The 19,683-nt window shown below is 43.6% G+C and overlaps 1 protein-coding gene across 1 annotated transcript in view; it reads left to right on the forward strand.

Annotated features, from left to right (window-relative positions):
• Window positions 1-19,683, forward strand: part of RXRA (retinoid X receptor alpha) — a 289,592-nt gene that overhangs the window by 247,578 nt on the left and 22,331 nt on the right. Inside the window, exons 5-6 of the mRNA XM_036751476.1 lie at window positions 3,551-3,720; window positions 14,911-15,040. Of these exons, the coding sequence (XP_036607371.1) occupies window positions 3,551-3,720; window positions 14,911-15,040 (300 nt within the window). The remainder of the gene's footprint in view (window positions 1-3,550; window positions 3,721-14,910; window positions 15,041-19,683) is intronic.

A 19,683-nucleotide genomic window follows, 5' to 3' on the forward strand; every position in this document is an offset into this window, starting at 1 on the left:
TGAGGGCCCCTCAGACTCTAAATCTAGCTCCCTTTTGACTGACCCATGTTTCCTTTATCTGTCTGCTCACTTTTCCTGTACCATCAATCCTAGATCATTCTCAGTAGTTGAGGGGAGTCTAAGAATGAGTAATTCTCCAAACAGGAGGTAAATTCCAACAGTATTGGATCCTCCAACTTTAGAGCCAGTTTTCTATCCACTCTAAGGCCATGTGAGTTTGTTCTCAGTTCTTAACAACATTTAAAAAAGTAACAAAACATTTATTAAGTAATATAGCACGGATGGAGCATTGGAACCAGGAAGGACCTGGATTCAAATTCTACCTGTGTGACCTTGGGTAAGTCACCAAACCTCTCTCTGGACTTCTTTTTCTCATCCTGGAAATGAAGGGTTTGAACTCAGTGTCCCCTAAGGTTCCTTCTCACTCTTGATCTATGATCCCTGGGTCACTGTTATTCTCTACCTTATATAATTCTAATTTTATATACCTCTCCCATCCGCCCCCCCCCCACCCCAAGGAATGGATAGTCTCATAACAGGATAAGACACACAGAGAAATAATGGACAGTATTACATGATCAGTGTGTTAGAGAGAAAAGGTACCATATGAAGCTGGAGAGTGAAGGTTTTCACCAACCTCTAAGATGGAGGAAGGTTCTCCTTGAAAGAGGAGACATTTCAGTCACTGACTTTAAAGGGCCCCTTGGATGAGGAAAGTGAAGAAGAGTCTTAGCTTAATGTGAGCAAAGGCAAGGAGGTAAGAGATGGGGAGTAGTCGATCTGCAGAAATAATATCACTGGAAGACCTTGCTAGGACCACCCAGGGCAGGGGTGGGGAACTTGCAGCCTGAAGGCCACATGTGGCCCTCTAGGTCCTCAAGTGTAGCCCTTTGAATCACAGCTTCACAGAACAAATCCCCTCTAGGTCCTCAAGTGCAGCCCTTTGAATCACAGCTTCACAGAACAAATAGGTCCTCAAGTGTGGCCCTTTGACTGAAACCAAACTTCACAGAACAAATCCCCTTAAAAGGATTTGTTCTTTAAAACTTGGATTCAGTCAAAAGGCCTCACCCAAGGACCTAGAAGGTCACATGTGGCCTCCAGGTCACAGGTTCCTCTGTCCCTGTCCCTGTCCCAGGGGATTTGTAAACTAGGAAGGTGGAACAAAGACCACATAAATACAGATGGTCTGGAGAAAATAAAGGGGGGAGGAGGGGAAGAAGAATTGGTGCAAAGTTCGATTGGCACAGGAAGCTATTGGGCATTTCACATCTTGTTTTCTGGGAATGAAGGGTGGGGAGCAACAGTGTCTGGAGTCCATAGAAACCCAGCTCTGGAAAGAACTGGTCAGGCTTCCAGCTCTCTGTGAAGTAGGGGTTACTTAAGAGAAGACAGAAGACACTGCAGTTCCATGTCCCTGGGGTTTTCTTAGGAGCCCTGGGTGGTGCCGGTGCCCCCTGGGACCCTAAGGCTCAGCTGGGAGGAGGAGGAGGAGCCCTCCCTGCTTCAGACTGGAGGATATGCACAAGGGACCTTACAGCCCAGCTGGACGAGGGCACCGAGTGTTCCTGCTCTCCTCCTGCTGGCTCAGGCTTGTGTGCATGCTCACAGACTAGCCTGTACTTTGTGAAACCTAACCCAGATTCCCATCTCCTCCTTCTCAAATGTTCCTGGAACATTTTGTCTGGATCTCTCCTGGGTCACTGTCATTCTCTACCTTGTACAATTCCAATTTTATAAACGTTTGTACAATTCATACAACAAGTTTAGATGTTTTTACACTTTTTATACATGTCGTGTGCTCTTTGGGAGGATACAAGTTCCTTGAGGGCAGCTGCTATGTTATTTTTCATGTTTTCATCCTTAGCACATAGTACAGTACCTCACATACTGTGTTCACTGAATAAATGTTTGTTGAACTGAAACTTCTTCTCTCTGAGGAGCCATCCATTCCCATGCTCAAGCTTGCCGGGAGAAGACAAGATGTAAGGCACCAGACTATATGAATGGCCCCTTTGATCACTTTTCCAAATTAATTTCTTCTTTCCCCTTCCAACCTGCCTCATTTATCCATGGATCTATCTGTCGTTGCTTCTGATCTTGGCTGCTAGCTATAAGCAGCTGAGGCCCCAGGTAACCAGAGAAGATGTAGGTGGAAAGGGTGATTTACAGCATGATGGAGTCCAGAACCCAGGAGAGAGGAGGCTCAGCAGGTTAGGTGTGGTGGGGGATGGGTGGCAAAGTGCCCCAGGCTCAGTGTTTTCTCCTGTATGGGTAACACAACACCAAAGGTGGGAGCAGGCCCTTGGAGTGGGGGCAGTGACTCAAAGCAACCGCAAGGAATTCCCTTCTGTAGGGCAGACGCTCCAAGCTACAAGTGGAGTACTGTGGGCACCATTAAGGCGCCACCGCAGAGCCCCACCCAGCTGGTTCCTTCCCATTAAACCCAACCTGTGTGGGTGGTTCATCTTATCTGGCAAGATCCTCATGTAGTCTGTCCTCTTAGCTTGATGTCCTGTCCCTGGCTTTCTTTGAAGCCTCTTCTCAAAGTGAAGTTTACCCAGGCATTTATGTTCATAGAATTGGAAGGGATCTTGGAGATCTAGTTCAGTCTCCTCCCTTGATAGTTAAGGAAGTTGATGCCTGGGGAAGTTAAATGATTTACTCAAGATCACACATACTTCACAAAGCCTGGATTTGAACAGAGGTCCTCCTTGACTCCAGATCCAATTCTCCTTCCCCCATGATATGTTTCCTTCTCTGACTGATCATTTTTCTGGTATCTTCCACTCTGAATTGTCTACACTAATTGAAGGGAGCCCAAGCATGAGTAATCCAAAGCAATAAATAATTCCAAAAACTATTTTAGTTGGCATTGGATGCAGTGTTCTGTCATGGAAAGAATATTGGGCTGAGAGTCAGCAGACTTGTGTTTGGGTCCCAGTTCTGCCTCTCACTTGCTGTCTGACCTTGGGTGATTCACTTCAGCTTTCTCAGCGTCAGATTCTTCCTTTGACAAATGATAGAGTTGGACAAGATGGTCTCTAATAGCACTTCCTGCTTTAACATTATGGGATATTCAACAGATGTTCTTCTCCCATTTCGTGTAGGTATTAACTTGTGAGTAGTTCTGATCTAATATTAAAATGAGTGTATGTTCTCATTGTGCATTTCATCAGATAGTGTGGGGATGTGTGTTCAGGGATTAAAGAAATGACAGCCAGGGCTTTAAAATTAAAAAAAATAAGTGCGGACAATCCATGGATCGGATAATTGAGAGTTGACCACGCCTGTACAGCTTTTTTCTAGAAGGCTCTCCTTTTCCCATTTCTCCAGTGGAAAATTGCACTGAGAAAATGGCCGATGGGGCCTTCCCTTTTTGTAGCTAGAACCTAAGGTTCCGTCATGTAGCCCCTGGGCCGTGACACGCTTGTTGGCTGGGAGTTTGGTGTGAAGGCCTTGAGGGATACCGTGTCTCTTTCCCATATTCTTGGACCTTCCGTGGGTGATGTGGAATCCGTAGCTCACATCCATCCCTCCTCTTTTCTAGCTGTTCAAGAGGAGAGGCAGAGGGGCAAAGACCGGAATGAGAATGAGGTGGAGTCAACCAGCAGCGCTAACGAGGACATGCCAGTGGAGAAGATCTTGGAAGCCGAACTTGCTGTGGAGCCAAAGACAGAGACATACATTGAGGCAAACATGGGACTGAATCCCAATTCAGTGAGTAAATGGAAAAAAATTTGTAATAGTGTCAGTTAAGAGTAGATGGCTCCTCGGATACCCCTCCCCTCACCCGCAGTCCTTTTCCAGACTCAGTGTGTTGACGAATATTTGGACATTTTACAACAAAATCTGAATAGATCGTAGTGAAGTCAAAAGAGTACTCACCTGAACTCGATGGGCTCTTGCCCATTAGAATTATACCCTCTCAAATGGTATAATTTATCAAATGAGGTAATGCATGTTAAATACTTGTAAGCAACCATAAATCACTAAATTGTTTTTTGTTACTGTCATTATTATTATTGCAAGTATTATTATTAATTAAGGGGATGCTTATTAGCTGGATGACCATGGATAAGCCACTTACCTCTTCCACGTCTATAAGGTATAGATGGTGGTATTTGTGCTACTCTCACAGCCTTCCATAAGCCCGTCCCCTCTCCTGCCCCCTTTGTCCTCCCTGGGGACTAAAGAAAGTTTTTCTGTCAACTTTAAAGCACAATATAAGTATGGGTTGTTATTATAGTTAACTCTTTGTTTACTACCCAGGTGTCTTGTGTGGTCAGTGACAGTATCCAGAATAAAAATCTTTTTTTTCCCCCTCCAGAGACTATATTGATCTGGACACTGCAAAGGACAGTTTAAAGAGATATTTCTAGCAGCTTATACCAAGCTGGAAAGAAAGCATGATGGAATGGAAAAAAAAAAAAAAGCACAGCTCTAGGAGATCTGGATTTGAATTTCAGTTCATTATCCCTTTTAGCAAATCCATGGAGGCACCATTAATACAATAGAAAGAACACTGGCCCTCGGTTAAAATCCCCTCCCCCTGACACATTTCTTGTGTGACAGTGACCAGGTCACTTAATCATCACTGGCCTCAGTTTTCTCATTTGTAAAATGAGGGAGTTAGATTAGATAATCTCTGAATTCCTTTCCAACTCTTGATCGGTGAACCTTCTGAATCTCCTCATCTTTAGAAAATTATTTCTGCCCTAGCTGTCTCAAAGAAATGTGAAGATCCATTAAGAAAAGGGACAAGAATATGTTTCATAAATTAGCAAGTAGAGAGAGTGTGTGTGTGTGTGTGTGTGTGTGTGTGTGTGTGTAGATTCAAGTCTGTGCTTTTCAGATCCCTCTTAATTCTAGTACCTTCCCTCTGTTAATTTTCTTCTTTTCATCCTGTCTGTGGCTTCTTTGTACAAAGTTGTTTGCATGTTGTCTTCTTTATTAGAACCTGAGTCCCTTAAGAGTAGGGACTATTTTTTGTACTCGCTGCTGCTGCTGCTGTTTTTTGTTTTTATTTTTGTTTTGCCTTTCTTTGTATCCCCAGCACTTAGCACAGTGCCTAGCACATAGTAGGTGCTTAATAGATGCTTGTTGACTATCTAGTCACACAGTGTGCATGTGTATATCTGAGTTTATATAGATATATATGTATGTAAAAGTATATATATGCACATGTATGTATGTATATGTGTGTGTGTGTATTCATTAGGTCAAGTACACGCATGACCGTATAAAGGGTTTATAGGCAATGATAATGCCCAAATTTTGATTATGTCTAGGATGAGGGGACGTATAGACCCACCTACTGGAGCTTCCCAGCTGGACAACAGCAGAACTGTGTCAGCACAGAAGAGAAGGGTTCCTACTGCCTTCCAGTGATGATGGTTGGATTAGATTACACCTTTTTAATCTCCGAATTGTCCGATCTCATCTTCTCTTCTTATCCCACCGGAGCGAACAGGAGCAGCTTTTATTCCCATTTAATAGCTAGAATAACTGAGCCATCAGGAAATTGAGTAATTTGTCCCCAGGCACACTGTAACACTGTAGGACTCCTGTATTTTGATCCAGGTCTTATGTATACATAATACTGCCAACCTTCATGTAAGAAAATAGCACCACTAGTAATAATAACCGTGGCTGACAATCAGTTCAACACTTTGTATGCATTTACTTGGTAGTACAGAGTATCTGAGTTATGTCTCATGTGGTGGGACTAGGTTTCCTTCTAAACACTGGTCTCATTTTTAACCGTCATTTCTAAGACGATGAGCCAAGCTTAAAAGTTTAATCTGTAGCTGGGGATAGGGGGACGGTCTTTCATAAAGAATAAGGGGCCAATTTATGTTTGCTTTAAGGTTTAGCCTGTGGCCAGGGTTGGACTGAGGTTATGGTTCTTTCTGTAGTTGGGTTAGGGTTCAGTCTATAGTGGGGTTAGGGCTCATTCCATTTATGGCTGGGGTCAGGGGTCAGGGGTCAGGGTTTAGGCTCTGGCTGGGTTCACTTTGGTATCAAGATTAGGGTTCAGGCTGTGTCTGAGGTCAAACCTCAGACTGTGGCCAGGACTTAGGCTCTATCAGATGGTCATAGACTGTATTTAGGATTTGTTAGGTGCCTGACATAGCTATATTATTAAGCATTCTTAATCTGAGGATCCATGAACTTGTTTGAGTATTTTAATAACCATATTTCAATATCATTGGTTTCCTTTATAATCCTATGTACCTTATGCATTTAGAAACATTATTCTGAGAAGGGGCCCATAGTCTTTACTAGATTGCCCAAGGGGAATCCATGACACAAAAAAGGTGAAGTATCTTTGGACTAGAATAAAGTCAAATAATCCCATGAAGATTAAACTGATTGTCTTGGCCTCTATTAGAGTGCTCTAATCAGCGTGCAAACCTATCATGTGCACCTGACCTTGCTTCAAGAGCTTTGTGTGAAGATAATCTCTGGGCTATGGAGGGGAGAAGCGAATTTGTGGCCCTCCTAGACTTTGGAGCCATTCATTGGGCTCTAAATCCAAAATCCAACAATCTAGCATTTTTGGACTGGACTTTGGGGTCTGGCCTAGCTAGTCCTGTGCAAGCATCTTGCGGTTATTGTCGCTCCTCATGGAAGGTTACTCTCTAGTACTTCAGTGAGCTCACTCTAGGGGAAGAGAGGCAGAGAGATGCAGTGAGGGCCCTTTTGATCCTGCCCCTCCCATTCAGCCCACATTTATTAAGTGCCTTCTCTATGCTAGGCACCATGCTGGGTTCTGGATAGTAGGATTTGGTGACCTCTTGGCTGGGGGGAAGTTGTTAGGAACCTTGTGTTGAATTGAAAACAAGCCTCAGAGAGGGGGCAAGAATAAATGACTTTATCTTACACATCATCTCCTCCTGTCTCTGAGCAAATTGAATACTGCTTCCTGCATAATTCAGCACAGGCCGCTGGGAAGGGGAATGTGTGCTGCATTTCAGTCTAGGAAGGGGCCCCTTGAAGTGCCCGGGGATGATAGAAGGAATGTGCGGGGAGGCAACTGGACCAATGTGACTAGAGCAGTAAGTTTGGGGATACAAGTAGTTGAAGGCACACTTGAAAGAAGTAATTTCTTCTGTGCAGCTTCAAAGAACAGAACTCAAATCAGTAAATGAAACTTACAGAGGGGTCAGATCTCTGGTCAGTGTAAGGAAGAACTTTCTAACAATTAGAATTGTCCAGTAGTGACATGGGCCGCTTTGAGAGGTAGTGAGCTCCCCACTGTGGGAGAGGTTGGAGTAGAAGCTATGGGATTGGCTTCTGGCTTAGTCTTCTTTTTGTCCTATGTTGGAAAAGGCAGTGGAATTGGAGTCAGAGGAGATGTAGGTTAAAATCCTGTCTCTTCTACTTACTACCTGTTTAATTTGGGGCAAGTCACTTAAACTTTCCGGGCCTCAGTTTCTCCCTCTAAAATGAGCTGTTTAGATTAAGTGACTTTGAACAGCGGTATCTTACTCAAATAGGAAATGGGCTACTAAACCATACATGAGGATCCCTGCCTGCTGCATATTTGACTTAGTTTTAAAAGTGTGATACCTATGTTTTATTGTATTTTTATTTATTTTGTTAAATATTTCCCAATTACATTTTAATTTGGCTCATGGGCAGTGTGTTTGATACCTCTGGCCTTGAAAGTTTTTTTTTTTCCAGATTTAAATACTATGATCCTCTTTTCTTTCTGACTCCAGTTCCAGTGTTCCAGGCACTAAAACATGCCCAAGGTTCCCAAGCCTTATTGTTCTCACTCTGCTTTATCCAGTTCTGCTCTATGGAAGAAGTCCAAGTCATTTCTACAATACCTCTAGGTGAATGCCAGTGAATGCCATTACTTTCTCTCTAAGCATTTGAAGCTTGGTATTTCATTGGACAATTGAGAGTTTTACCCCTGGGTTAAGATGTCATTGGCAACAGTTACCAGGGGAGGAAAATTTTGTAGGGGAGGAAGGAGTCTCTCCAGTGCCCCAAAGTTACAACTGTGGATAAATCAAGTATTGATGAAGTTAAGGCCAGCAGATTGCCTACTGCCTGGAGAACTCCTTACCAGATGCCATGTCAGACAGGGAAGCTGGAGAAACCACTGTCCCAGATCTTGGGGAGCTTCCAATCTGGTTGAAGAGAAGGGACACAATGGAAGGAAGAAGGTACAGGAAGGAACCAGTACCCCTGTGTAGCTTAGGGCCAGGCTCCATAAAGATCCCATAACTTTGTAGAAATCAGAGCACCTCAGAGTTGGAACGGATTTCAAAGGCCACTGAGTCCATCCTCAGCTAAGTAGGAAGCCCCACTATGGCTTTTTTCAGTAAGTGGTTGGTGTAACCTCTATGTGAAAACTTCCAGCAAATGAAATCCTCTGTTAGGAAGTATTTTGATTTCTTTGAATTCCTTCAGGGTTCACAGTCCTACTAACAGTCTAGCAGCTCTTGGGATTCTGTTTCAGCTTATTCTGTCTCTATTTCATGTGTTCTTCCTTTACTATATTAATAACACTAAATAATAATAACAATAACAGACATGGTCAGAAAATCATAGAGATTTTCAGTGAAAGGGAGCTTAGAGATGTGTCATCTTGGGCTGGTCACTCCCTTTTTCTGGTCTCAGTTTCCTTACCAGTGAAAGAAGCTTTGACTTGACTTCCTCAGACTTGGCACTGTCTACTTCTCCATCCCTGCCACTGTAGGTAGGAACCCAGAGTCACCACTCTGTTCCAGCCCTCTGACCCACTACTCCCTTTCCCAGTGTTGGTGGGCTAGGTCTCTCTTGTAGGAAAATCGTTCTGCAGTTGTCTCTACTCCCGGCCCCATTTGCCAGCTGGACATGGCTGCTCATCCTGCTTGGACAGCAGAAAATCACTAACTCCAGGCTTCTGGTGAGATTGAGGATGACTTGCCCAGTGTATGCCCTCCAGAATCTCATGTACTGTCACCCTAAGAACTGTGATTGTACCTCAAGAATCCTTAGACCTTTCCATCCACCCTGTGGCTGAACCCTCCTTTATGAGTTTTTTTGCCCCAATTAGAATGTGAGCTCCTTGAGAAAATTGTCTCATTTTCCTCCTTGTATTCCCAGCACTTATCATAGTGCTAGATACATAGCAAACACTTAAGAAATTTTTTAATTCATTCGTTCCCCCCCCATTCTAATCCACCCCCACTTCCCCATGTTATACAAGGAAGAAATTTGAAGTCTAAGGGAAGGGAGGCAATTTGCCCAAGGTTACAAAGAGGATTAGTGGGAGAGTTGAGTTATGTCTCTGGACTCCTAGCCCCATACTTTTACCCATTCCACCACACACCTCCTTGTATATCTCCCACGGGAACGGACACACAGTAGGTTGACAGTAGATTCATGCTGAGTCAGCAGAATCCTGTTCAGCTCTCAACTCCCTGAAAGAGGAAACCAGTAACTGAGCTGTGCCCAGCTTGATCACTCTTAATTAGCCTTTGAAGAGAGAGTTTCAAGTCACTGTTGTCCCTTGGAAGACATTTCCAAGCTCCCCATTTCCAGGAGGATCAGGTAGCCAACAGCTTTTCAGTCAGGCATGCTCCAGAGTGGTGCCTGGAAGCCCTTACCCAAAGGGATAGTCTCTTGGGGGCCCTCAGCTGTAGAGCCGCCAGCCTGCTCCAGGGAGAATGCCTGACAGCCGCTTTTTGTGAGACAGTGATTAAAATTCCATCAGCAAATGCCATAACTGTCCCCCACCCCCTAAACAGTCTAGAAGTTTAATTAATGCATGTGCTCAGGGGTGCGTCCAGTAAGACATGTTTCCTACTTTCCCTTCCATCTTTGTTCTGTGTTAGGTAGGACTGAGGGGATAGATGGGTCTACCCTTCTCCTCAAGGAGAGAACCCTTGGGTTTATAGGGACATCAGAGATCATGTAGTCCATGAAGAAACTGAGGCCCAGAGAGTTCTGGTGGCTCATCTGTGGTCACAGGATTTTGGACCCAGGTCTTCAAACCTCTAAGGCTGATGCTGTTTCTCCTGTACTAAGCTTCCATCCCTCAGTCCTTCCCACCTTCTTACACCTGAGTGCTCAGCGCTCTGATTCCATGCTTGTCCTCATCCAGACCTCCAAGTGGCTTGTCTCCTTATGCATTAAATGTCTTCTTAGGGAAGGCCCTTCATAAAGTGCTTTTTTCCAGGGTTCCAAAAACACCCCCTCCTCATACTTTTATCATCATTCCAAATTAGGTCCCTTTGACTTCAGTGTAAAGGCCTAAAATCAAAGAACTACACAGTGCCAGAGCTAGAAGGGTCCTTATGGGATAATGTAGTTCATTCTTCTCTTTTTCATAGCTAAGGAGAGTGAGATTCAGAGAGAAAGAAAGGAAACAAGCATTTACTAATTGGCAGTCCCTGTGCTAAGTGCTTTATCCATCTTACCTCATTGATCTTCAGAACCACCTTGAGAGGTGGTTTTATTATCCTTACTTTACACTTGTGGAAACTGAGGCAAACAGGTTAAATGGCTTGCCCAGGAAGTTTCTGGGGCTGGATTTGAACTCAAGTGTTCTTGACTCTAGGCCCAATGCTCCATCCACCGTGCCACCCAGCTGCTTCTCTAAGCTGTACCTTCCATCATCAGGGCTGTCAGCTTCATTTGACCTGGAGAATTTGAACAACCTGAGTCAGGGATGATTGACATGAGAAGTTACTTTCTTTTTAGAAAGGGATGTTTTGAGGAACAGGGATACCATAGCCTTTCCAACTTTAGTAGATTTACTGTGAAGTTCTAGATTAATGGATTAATTAGCAGGTTACCCCAATGCCAGGTATTATGAGGAATGCAGAAAAAAAGCAGAGATTTGATCAAATGACTACGTAACATGAGTGGTTTGGATGCTAGGAGACATAGGACTTTGTGGGCTTAACTGCAAAGTCCCTTCCAGCTCTCACATTCTGTGATCAGGATGCTCATGGTCTCTAGGATCCTGTCCAGTCCTAATCTACTCTCTCTCCATTTTACAAAAGAGCTGACTCAGGCCCACATGAAGGGTAGTGGTTTGTACGGGTTGTACAGTTAACTAAGTGGTTCATCCAGAAACAGAACCTAGGTCTCCTAACTTCAGGTCCCATGTTCTTTCTAGGAGATCATGTTGTCTAGTTTGGAAATCAAGACATGAGACAGAGAACAGCATAGAATCAAATGCATCATTACACTCATGTACTCTATACACTTTGCTTGGTACCCGATATACCGGATGAGTATGGCACAGACCCTGCTCTCTAGGGGCTTCCTATTTAATTAATTCAGTGCTCATTTGCAAGTTTCAGGCTCTAAGCACCACAGGAATTCATAGGAGAAGAAGGATAGCTAGAGAAGCCAGGGACGGTTCATAGTAGAGATAGGCTTTGAGCTTTAAGGCATCTGCCTTCACCAGAACTGAGCTGTTGGAAGGACCAGGTCCGGCAAACCTTGGACTAGATGCCTTCTGAGGCTTCTTCCTATTGGACCATTGCATTATCCTGTGATTTTAGTCTAGCCCAGCAAGCTGTGCTTCTGTATGAAATCCATCCATCTACCCATATCTCCTCCTCCCTGCCCCCTTCCCCAGTCCCCAAGGTTTTCAGACCGCTGCGGCAGATCTCGTCATCCAATTTGTAATCGCCGTCCCACTTGAGCAGTTAGCAGTTTCTTTAAACAGGGATTTGGTCTGTTTAGACTGCACGTCCTACTAAAGAGCAGATGGTTTTCGTTATTAGGTAGTATTTCAAAGGGAAGTATTTTTTTCTCCTGCTGCAATGCTTCAGTTGTTGTGTTTTATGGAATGATGAAATTCCAGCACCCGGCTCATGTGGAAATCAATCCCTTGCAGGATGAATCGATAAGAAGAAAGGGACTGGGGGTGGGGGATATAAGGGGGACTTTCCCTTTCAGCCTTTTGTTGGGGAACTAGGATAATTATATTAATAATACTTTCTAGAGAGGTGTATTGGATGTGGTGTAGTGGAAAGGGACATGGTCTCAGAGTGAGGAAGATCTGGGTTTCAAATCCCACTCCTGACGCAGACTGGTAGTGTGACTCTAAGGAAGTCACTTTTGATGCTCACAAGCAGTTCCCTGATTAGACTCTAATTGGCAGAGCAGGTGCTAGACTACATTGGTGGAGAGAATTCCTCAGTGGAAATTCCCTAAACCAATAAAATCACAGGATTGGTCCAGAAAAATAAAGCATACTTACATACTTATATCACTTTGCAGTTTCCAGAGGATTTTCATATCTGTTGTCTCACTTAATCCCTACAACTGTGCTATGAAACAAGTAGGATTATACTTTTTTTTTTCAAATGAGGAAGCTAAGACTGGGTCCATTCAGTTGAATTCAATTCAAGAGATGCTCATTAGGTGCTGCTGTATACAAGTCATTGGGCCAAGCTCTGGTGTGGTGACTTGCCCAACATCACATCACTAGTAAGTGGAGTGGCCAGGGTGTCAATCAAAGGCCAGCGACTCTGGCATCAACTGGATGAAGTTCCCAGGATCTGTCTTTCCGTTTTCAATTGTCTACTAGATGCCAGAATGTTGGTTCTAAGAATCATTGGTGAAATCCAATGACCCATACCTAGTCTGAGCTCACTTGGTTTAGAAGGTCTTACCTCATATCACTCTCCTGTTGTGTGCGTGGTGACTTCAAAGCTCTGATAGCCCCAGGTAACATGCTACATATTGTTCACTCTGGACACTTCATAAAGGACCCCAGAGATGATTTAGACCAGGAGTTCCTTAACTTTTTAGGTCCCCATATCCTTTGGATTTCAATAAATCTTCCTGTATCCCCTACTCAGAATGAAAGGAAATGAATTCAAGAGTATCATGCATAGGCACATAAGAAATGGGGCTGGACCTATAGTACAGGGAATTCCCAGGTGAGAAAACACCCTCTACCAGCACAAGTCAGCATTTTCTATGTAATTTATCTTCTTAGAGTTGCTTAAGAAATAAAATAAAGGTGGATTAATCTCAGTAGAATACTCTACTGTGGGCTACTCCTCAAAGGGTGGCCAGGTCAGTTTTGGGCTATTAGAGCAATTAAGTAATCCACATATGGATGAACCCATACCAAAGCTTAAGTTGTTGGTTAGGGGGATGAAATACTACCATGATCAGTGGTTGATAGATTATCATGTGAAAGAAAGACTAGATTTACTCCACATAGCTTTAGAGGCCAGAACTAGGACCAATAGGTGATAATTAGTAGGTGGGAGTATTTTTTTAACTTTGTTGTATATTTAAAAGGATTAGCAAGTTGTGCACTGTAGATTTGCAGTTTCATGTGCAATCATCTTTTTTATTATACTGTGTTATGGAAATGCTTGTTTTATTCCATAAATTAAAAAAACAAATTTAAAAAATAAAGTGCAGATTTAGCAAAAAGAAGAAAAAGTAGGTGGGAGAAGCAGATCTCAGCTCTAAAAATTAGAGCTATGAGAAAATAGAATGGGCTGTGTTAGGATAGGATAAGCTCCCCCTCACTGGAATATCCAAGAGGAGGCTGAATGGTCACCTCTCAGGGATCTTGTAGATGGAATCCCTGTGTTTGGTGAGTAGTTGGACTGGATGACCTCTGAGGCCCTGTCCAGCTCCAGAGTTCTGTGATTCTAGCATCTCCTCATTAGTCATGACCACTTAGCCCACCAGACATTGAAGCTACACTATTAAAAGCAGCATCTCATGCACTGGTTTAACCTTGAGTTCTGCTGCCAGTTCCAAAGGGTCAGTGCTCAGATCTCCATTTCTGTTGTTACACAACAGCCTGCCCTTGGCCTTCTGCTGGTGTCTCCTCCAACCCTCCTATCCCCAAAGCACACATCTCCCATAAGTAAATAATATGATCTCTTCCTTCACCTAGCTTATAATCTAAGGAGGGAAATTAGGCAAACTTGAAGATCTTAAAAATATATCTCGTGGTGAATCAAGAAAAACAAAAATTCAGAAAATACAAATATAATTGCCAGGGAGATGCTGGGTCAGAAGAAATGATTGTAGTTGGCTGTGACCAATTACTATGTGGCAGAAACAGTTGATCAGTTGTTTGTGTGGGTAAAGATCGAGGGGCTTTCAGTGGCCTGGAGGATCCATAGTAGTCAACAGTGTGATATGGCATTTGAAAAAGCTAATGGGATTGGTCCTAGACTGCATTTCAGAGGAATAGTGTGTAGGAGGGCAGTCTCACTGCCTTTCACTGTGGTCCAGTCACATCTGGAGCATCCGAGTGTGTCATATTGTAGGGGAGACTTTGACCCAATGGAGTTCCTATAGAGGAGAGCAGCAGGGATGGTAAGGGACCCCCTACAGAGTTTGGTCAAAAGACCTGGGGATGCTTAAGAAGACATAAAGGGGGTCATGATAGCTGTCCTCAAACCCTGGAAGCACTGTCATGTGGAAGAGAGATTAGATTTGTCTTGCTTGGACCTAGCAGCAGTGGGTAAAAATTGCAGAAAGGCAAATTTAAGCTTGATGTAGCAATGAGAGTTGTCTAAAAATAAAATGAGTTGCCTCAAGAAGTTATGGATTCCAGAATATCTTATTTGAGGTCTTCAAACAAAGTCTGGACTTGCACTTTGCAGGGTTGTTGTAGAAAGGACTCTCATTCAGGTATGAGTGAGACTAGAGATGACCTTTGACATTCCTTGTGGTTCTGAGTTTCCATTAATCTAGGAAGGATTTCCTTCAGGAGGTAAATTTTCAGAAGGGTTCTCCACCCCTTAAAGCAAAGTACATGGAGCCTGGAGTTCTAATTGTGTCTCTGCCCCTCTGTGCAGTAGTTTAAGCTTCATCCTGAGTGAGAGTGGTCCTGGTAGGGTCAGCCCTACCCCACCTTCTCACATCTATGCCTTTCCCATCTTTCATGCTGCCTCTCTCTTTTTGCAGCCCAACGACCCTGTTACGAACATATGCCAAGCAGCAGACAAACAGCTCTTCACCTTGGTGGAATGGGCCAAGAGAATCCCCCACTTCTCAGAGCTACCCCTGGATGACCAGGTCATTCTATTGCGAGCGGGTAAGTGAGGCTTCCACCTAAGGCAAGACTTGTCTTTGGGACACAGGAGAAGCTGCTGCTGTCTTTGAGAACCTTTTGCTTGGAAAGACAAAGGCAGAAAATGCATAGGATTGAAGTCTCTGAAGCCATTAAGCTAGGATTTACTCACCAAATCTCAGAATGCTAGATAGATTATACACAGCTTTTTTCCTTTGTAGCTCAAAAGCGAAAATTTTAGAACAGTTAGAACCCCAGCTACTGGAATTTAGCCACTAGAGAATAAAATGTCTAGGATTGTGCATCATGGTAATTCATATGTGTGTCATTTCTCCTTTACTACTGTAGTTTCTAAGCTCCTCAAGGTCAAGGATCATTTCCTATTTATCTCTGTATTTCCTCTCTCCTTCCCCCTCCCCAGCACCCAACATAAGGCCTTTCACACAGTCAGCTGAGGACATATTTGTTGAATGAATGAAGGCAATATCAGCTAAAAATGATCATATTCAGGAAGGGTTAAGGTAGATTCATGAATGACAGACGCATGATGGGAGGAAGGTAAGTTAGAACCGCAGTTTGGGAAGGTCTTTTATTTTTTGAGATTGGTTTGGATCCTCCAAACCATTCATCAGGGCTCCCCATCAGAGAAGGGACCATAGGCTAGAAGAATGAGGGGACTGATCTCAGGAGGCACATGATGGGTTAATGTCCTTAACCTGCCAGACTTACTAGACAGGAGAGTCTGCTGGCAACTATGACTGGTAACTCTCTGATCCATTCCCCTGGATTTCAAAGTTCTCTTACACTCTAAGACACTCAGCCTGTAACATATCTCCACCGCTTTTTCTCGCAGTTTCTTGCCACTTCTGCAAACTTCTTGGCCTATAACACTCTTGAATTTGGACTTTAGTTTGGGAAAATCCCACCAAAAGGGTGATGTGCCCTTGGGGAGGAGAAGAAGAAGAATCAAGCCAAAATGACATTCATGCCAGGTTGAGGATTTTATTCAAGGGACCTGGCTGGGACCCAGGTAGTAATAGGCACAGAGGAAGCATGGTACAGTGGAAAGAACCTTGGACTTGGAACTGGGAGAGCTGAGTCCTGGTCTCGGTTTTGCTGCCACCCACCCACTGTATGGTCTTGGGGAGATCGCTTCCCATTTCTTGTCTTCAGTGAACTCTTCTGTAAGATGGGGTGGATTTGAGGTCTATGATCTCACAAGCTTTTTGCAGTTCTGACACTGTGAGACTCATATCCAGCCAGCCCTATCCCCTTATGAGCTGGAAGGAACACATGTGTTTTCTTTTCTTGCTGCTGCTAGAAGAATGGTGAGGAAAAACCACCCTATATACCAAATGAAGCTCAAGCTGCCATTATTTTCTGACAGAGCCAGTACAGAACATCACATTTAAAGGCAAAAGAAAAGTTATGGGTCACCAGGGAAAAGTCACGGGGCCTATTTCCCAGAGGAGCCCCAAGACACCCAAAAGTCAACTAGACAATTTAGTCCATGTTGTGTGCCGGATCTGGTTATGCAAAGGCTGAGACGTTGAAACCCAAATTCCATTTGATACTCAGGATGTAAGAGATATAATTATATACTGAGTGGAATGTTGAGAGATGATTTGGCCTATCAGATTGGCTAGTTGACAGGGCAGAGTGCTCTAGACGTGTAGTGTGAATTGCCATTTCTCATTAAAGCACACACACACACACACACACACACACACACACACACACACACACACAATTGCATTTGGGGGGCAGGGCAGGTAGAAACAAGAGTCATTTAGAGTAAATGCTTGGGGTAAGGACATTTTGTTGAGTACTTTAATCCCCCTTGTTCCCTTTTGCTCCCTCCCCCTCCAAAAAATTATCAGCTCCTCCCGTTGACTGCTCAGTTTCAAGGAAGAAACTTCTCAGTCAGTATTGTCCAAATAATGCCCGGAAAATTCTACCATGTTATCTCTGATCCCACAGAAGTTTTCTGTTTTTTCCTTCCACTCCAACTTAGCTTCCTTTCCCACGAATACTAGGGACATATTCTGTACTTTCACTGGCCCCTAGCATGAAGTTGTCTCTACTCCTCTCTCTCTCTCTCTCTCTCTCTCTTTCTCTCTTTCTCTCTTCCCCCATCTCCCCTTCTCTCTCTCTCCCTCTCCCCCTCTCCCCCCATACCCCTCTTCTCCCTCTCCTCTCTCTCCCTCTCTCTCCTTCTCCTCCCCCCAGTATACTGTCTGTACCATGAAAAATGGGAAATAACGTGGGCAAATGTGCAGCGTAGTGGAAAGAACACTGGGCTCGTTAGTCAGAAGACTCTTTTTCTTAGAGTTGAGTCTCATTTGCTGAGCGACTTTGTGCGCATGCTCACCACCTCCAAGGCTCCATGTGGGCACACATGTATACATATGTGTGCATGCGTGTGTCCACCCACCCACACACACAGTTTCCTCATCTGTGAGATGGGGGCATCAGATTAGAAGATCTCTAAGATGCCATTCACCTTTTAGGTTCTTCTTGCTTCCCAGCCTTACCTACATTTCCATAGTAAGAGACAAGGCAGAATGATGGCGAGAAGCCTGGGCCTGGAGTTGTCAGGGGACCTCATATCCTGGCTCTGCTGGCTTAGTACCTTTGTGATCCTGCTCCGGTCATGCCTCTTAAGTCTGAAATGTAAAACGAGGGTGGGTAATAGACTAAAGGATTTCTGTAATTCCTCCCAACCCTTTAGTCTGTGGACTTAAAAATTTTCCTTACCTTAAGCCTGATCCTGTCTGAAAGATGGAGTATGGAGAAACTTATCCCTTTGGATCCCTTTGCCTTTAAGGCTTGCCCAGCTAGTGTATGTCTGAGGCTGGATTTGAACTCAGGTCTTCCTGACTCCAGGTCCAGCTCTCTCTATCCATTGAGCCTCTAGCTGCCTCTAGTTGGGTTCATTTTTCATAGTTGGCATATTGTTAGTGCTTAATAAATGCTTATTCATTCGTTCATTCACCATGGAATGTTAACTCTGGAAAGGATCTTTTAAAAATAGTTTGTTATATACCATCAGATCTGAAAGGGACTTTAACCTTAGTACAATAAAATATTAAAATAGGAAGGGAAAGAGCATTGAATGTCAGAAGTTGGAAGGGCCCTTAGAGATTATCTGGTCTAATCCCCTTGGTTTACAGATGAATGTGAATCTACCAAGAATGTCCCAGGAATTGTCAATAACAATGTACACTTCAGCTAATTTGGGCTAAGAAATTCTGGCTTCAGGAGCTAATTTGTCATTCCCAGAGGTAGTTGGTCTTGATGGTGTCTCATGTTTAATTCCAAGCCCCATCTTGGTCTACGTGGATCAAGAGTTCCATCCTTCATTACCCCTTCTGGATGCAGTAACTACAATTCTCCCCACCATTCACAGGAGGGGGAATTTTCTGTGTCTTGGTGTCACCTCCATTCCTCATAACACATCTGTATTGTGATCTCGTGATCCTTGTGCTGTCAAATACTAGATCTAGGAAATGGAGCTCATAGACACTGCCGTGCAGGGTCCAGCTCCTGGTGTCTTTATCCAGTGGAGCCTCAGATAACCTCTATAGAGACGTCTAACCAATGGCTTTATGTATTATTGAGTACAGAGAGCAGCCCATGGCGAACAGCTGCACATAAAATATTTAAAGATTATAACTTAGCTAAGAGCAGTGGTTGAATTCATTCATGCATCCACCACAGGAAAATTAAATGGAACGGAGTCCTCGGGCCAGTGGAGGGAGACCAGCCATACCCCCTTCCCTTTTGTCTGTCCATGAATTCTTAAAGGTTTGAGAACCTTGTGGCTTTGGGGGCTCAGCAAGGGGGAAATTGCCTCTGGTGTGAGAGAACATGCAATTAGAGTGAGTAGGCATGGAGTCCACATCTTTGAGAGACACCCAGTGATGGGAGCCTTTTTTTTAGTTACATGAAGATTTAACAAACAAACTTAAAATGTAGATGACCCAGTGAAACACAGAGTCCAACTGAGGGTATGTGTCCATTACAAGACATTTAATTTTTAGTATTAATTTTCTTTTAGCAATTGAGTTGATATTTCAATGGATTAGAGATAACAAAAGTCACACTTATGAGACTACACCTATAGGGCAGAACTGGGTACATTTGCTTTTATTTTTTAAATTCTCCTTCCCACTCATCATGGAAAATATGTGTAAGATAGACGATTTCCTTTTTTGTGACTTTGAGCAAATCTTTTCCCTTCTGTGGGTCTCAGTTTCTCCCATCTATGAAATGATTGACTTGGATTAGATGGTCGTTAAGATTCTTTCCATGCTTGTTTTCTCCACATGTTGCCTTTTCTGACTCATTCTTGGATCCCACATCTGAAGACCTTAGGCCATTCTCTGAAAACATCCCCTCTGTCTTTCAGATCAGAAATGACAAGGAAGTGATAGGACTTGTCTAACCAAGCTCCTGGAATCTATGTGATAACAATCATAATAATCCTTTACATTTGTGTTGTACTTTTTACTTTTCAAAGGACATTCTTATTCTTTAGCTCATTTGATCCTCAAAAGACAGAGAAGGGTTATGGAAGATAGCAGCAGACTTAGGTATCCTGAGATCTCAGTTCAAATCCCAGCTTTGGGGCTTTTTAAAATTCAGTTTTTATTTGATTTTCAATT

This window comes from Trichosurus vulpecula, chromosome 3 (genome assembly GCF_011100635.1).
Source record: "Trichosurus vulpecula isolate mTriVul1 chromosome 3, mTriVul1.pri, whole genome shotgun sequence".
NCBI lineage: Eukaryota > Metazoa > Chordata > Mammalia > Diprotodontia > Phalangeridae > Trichosurus > Trichosurus vulpecula.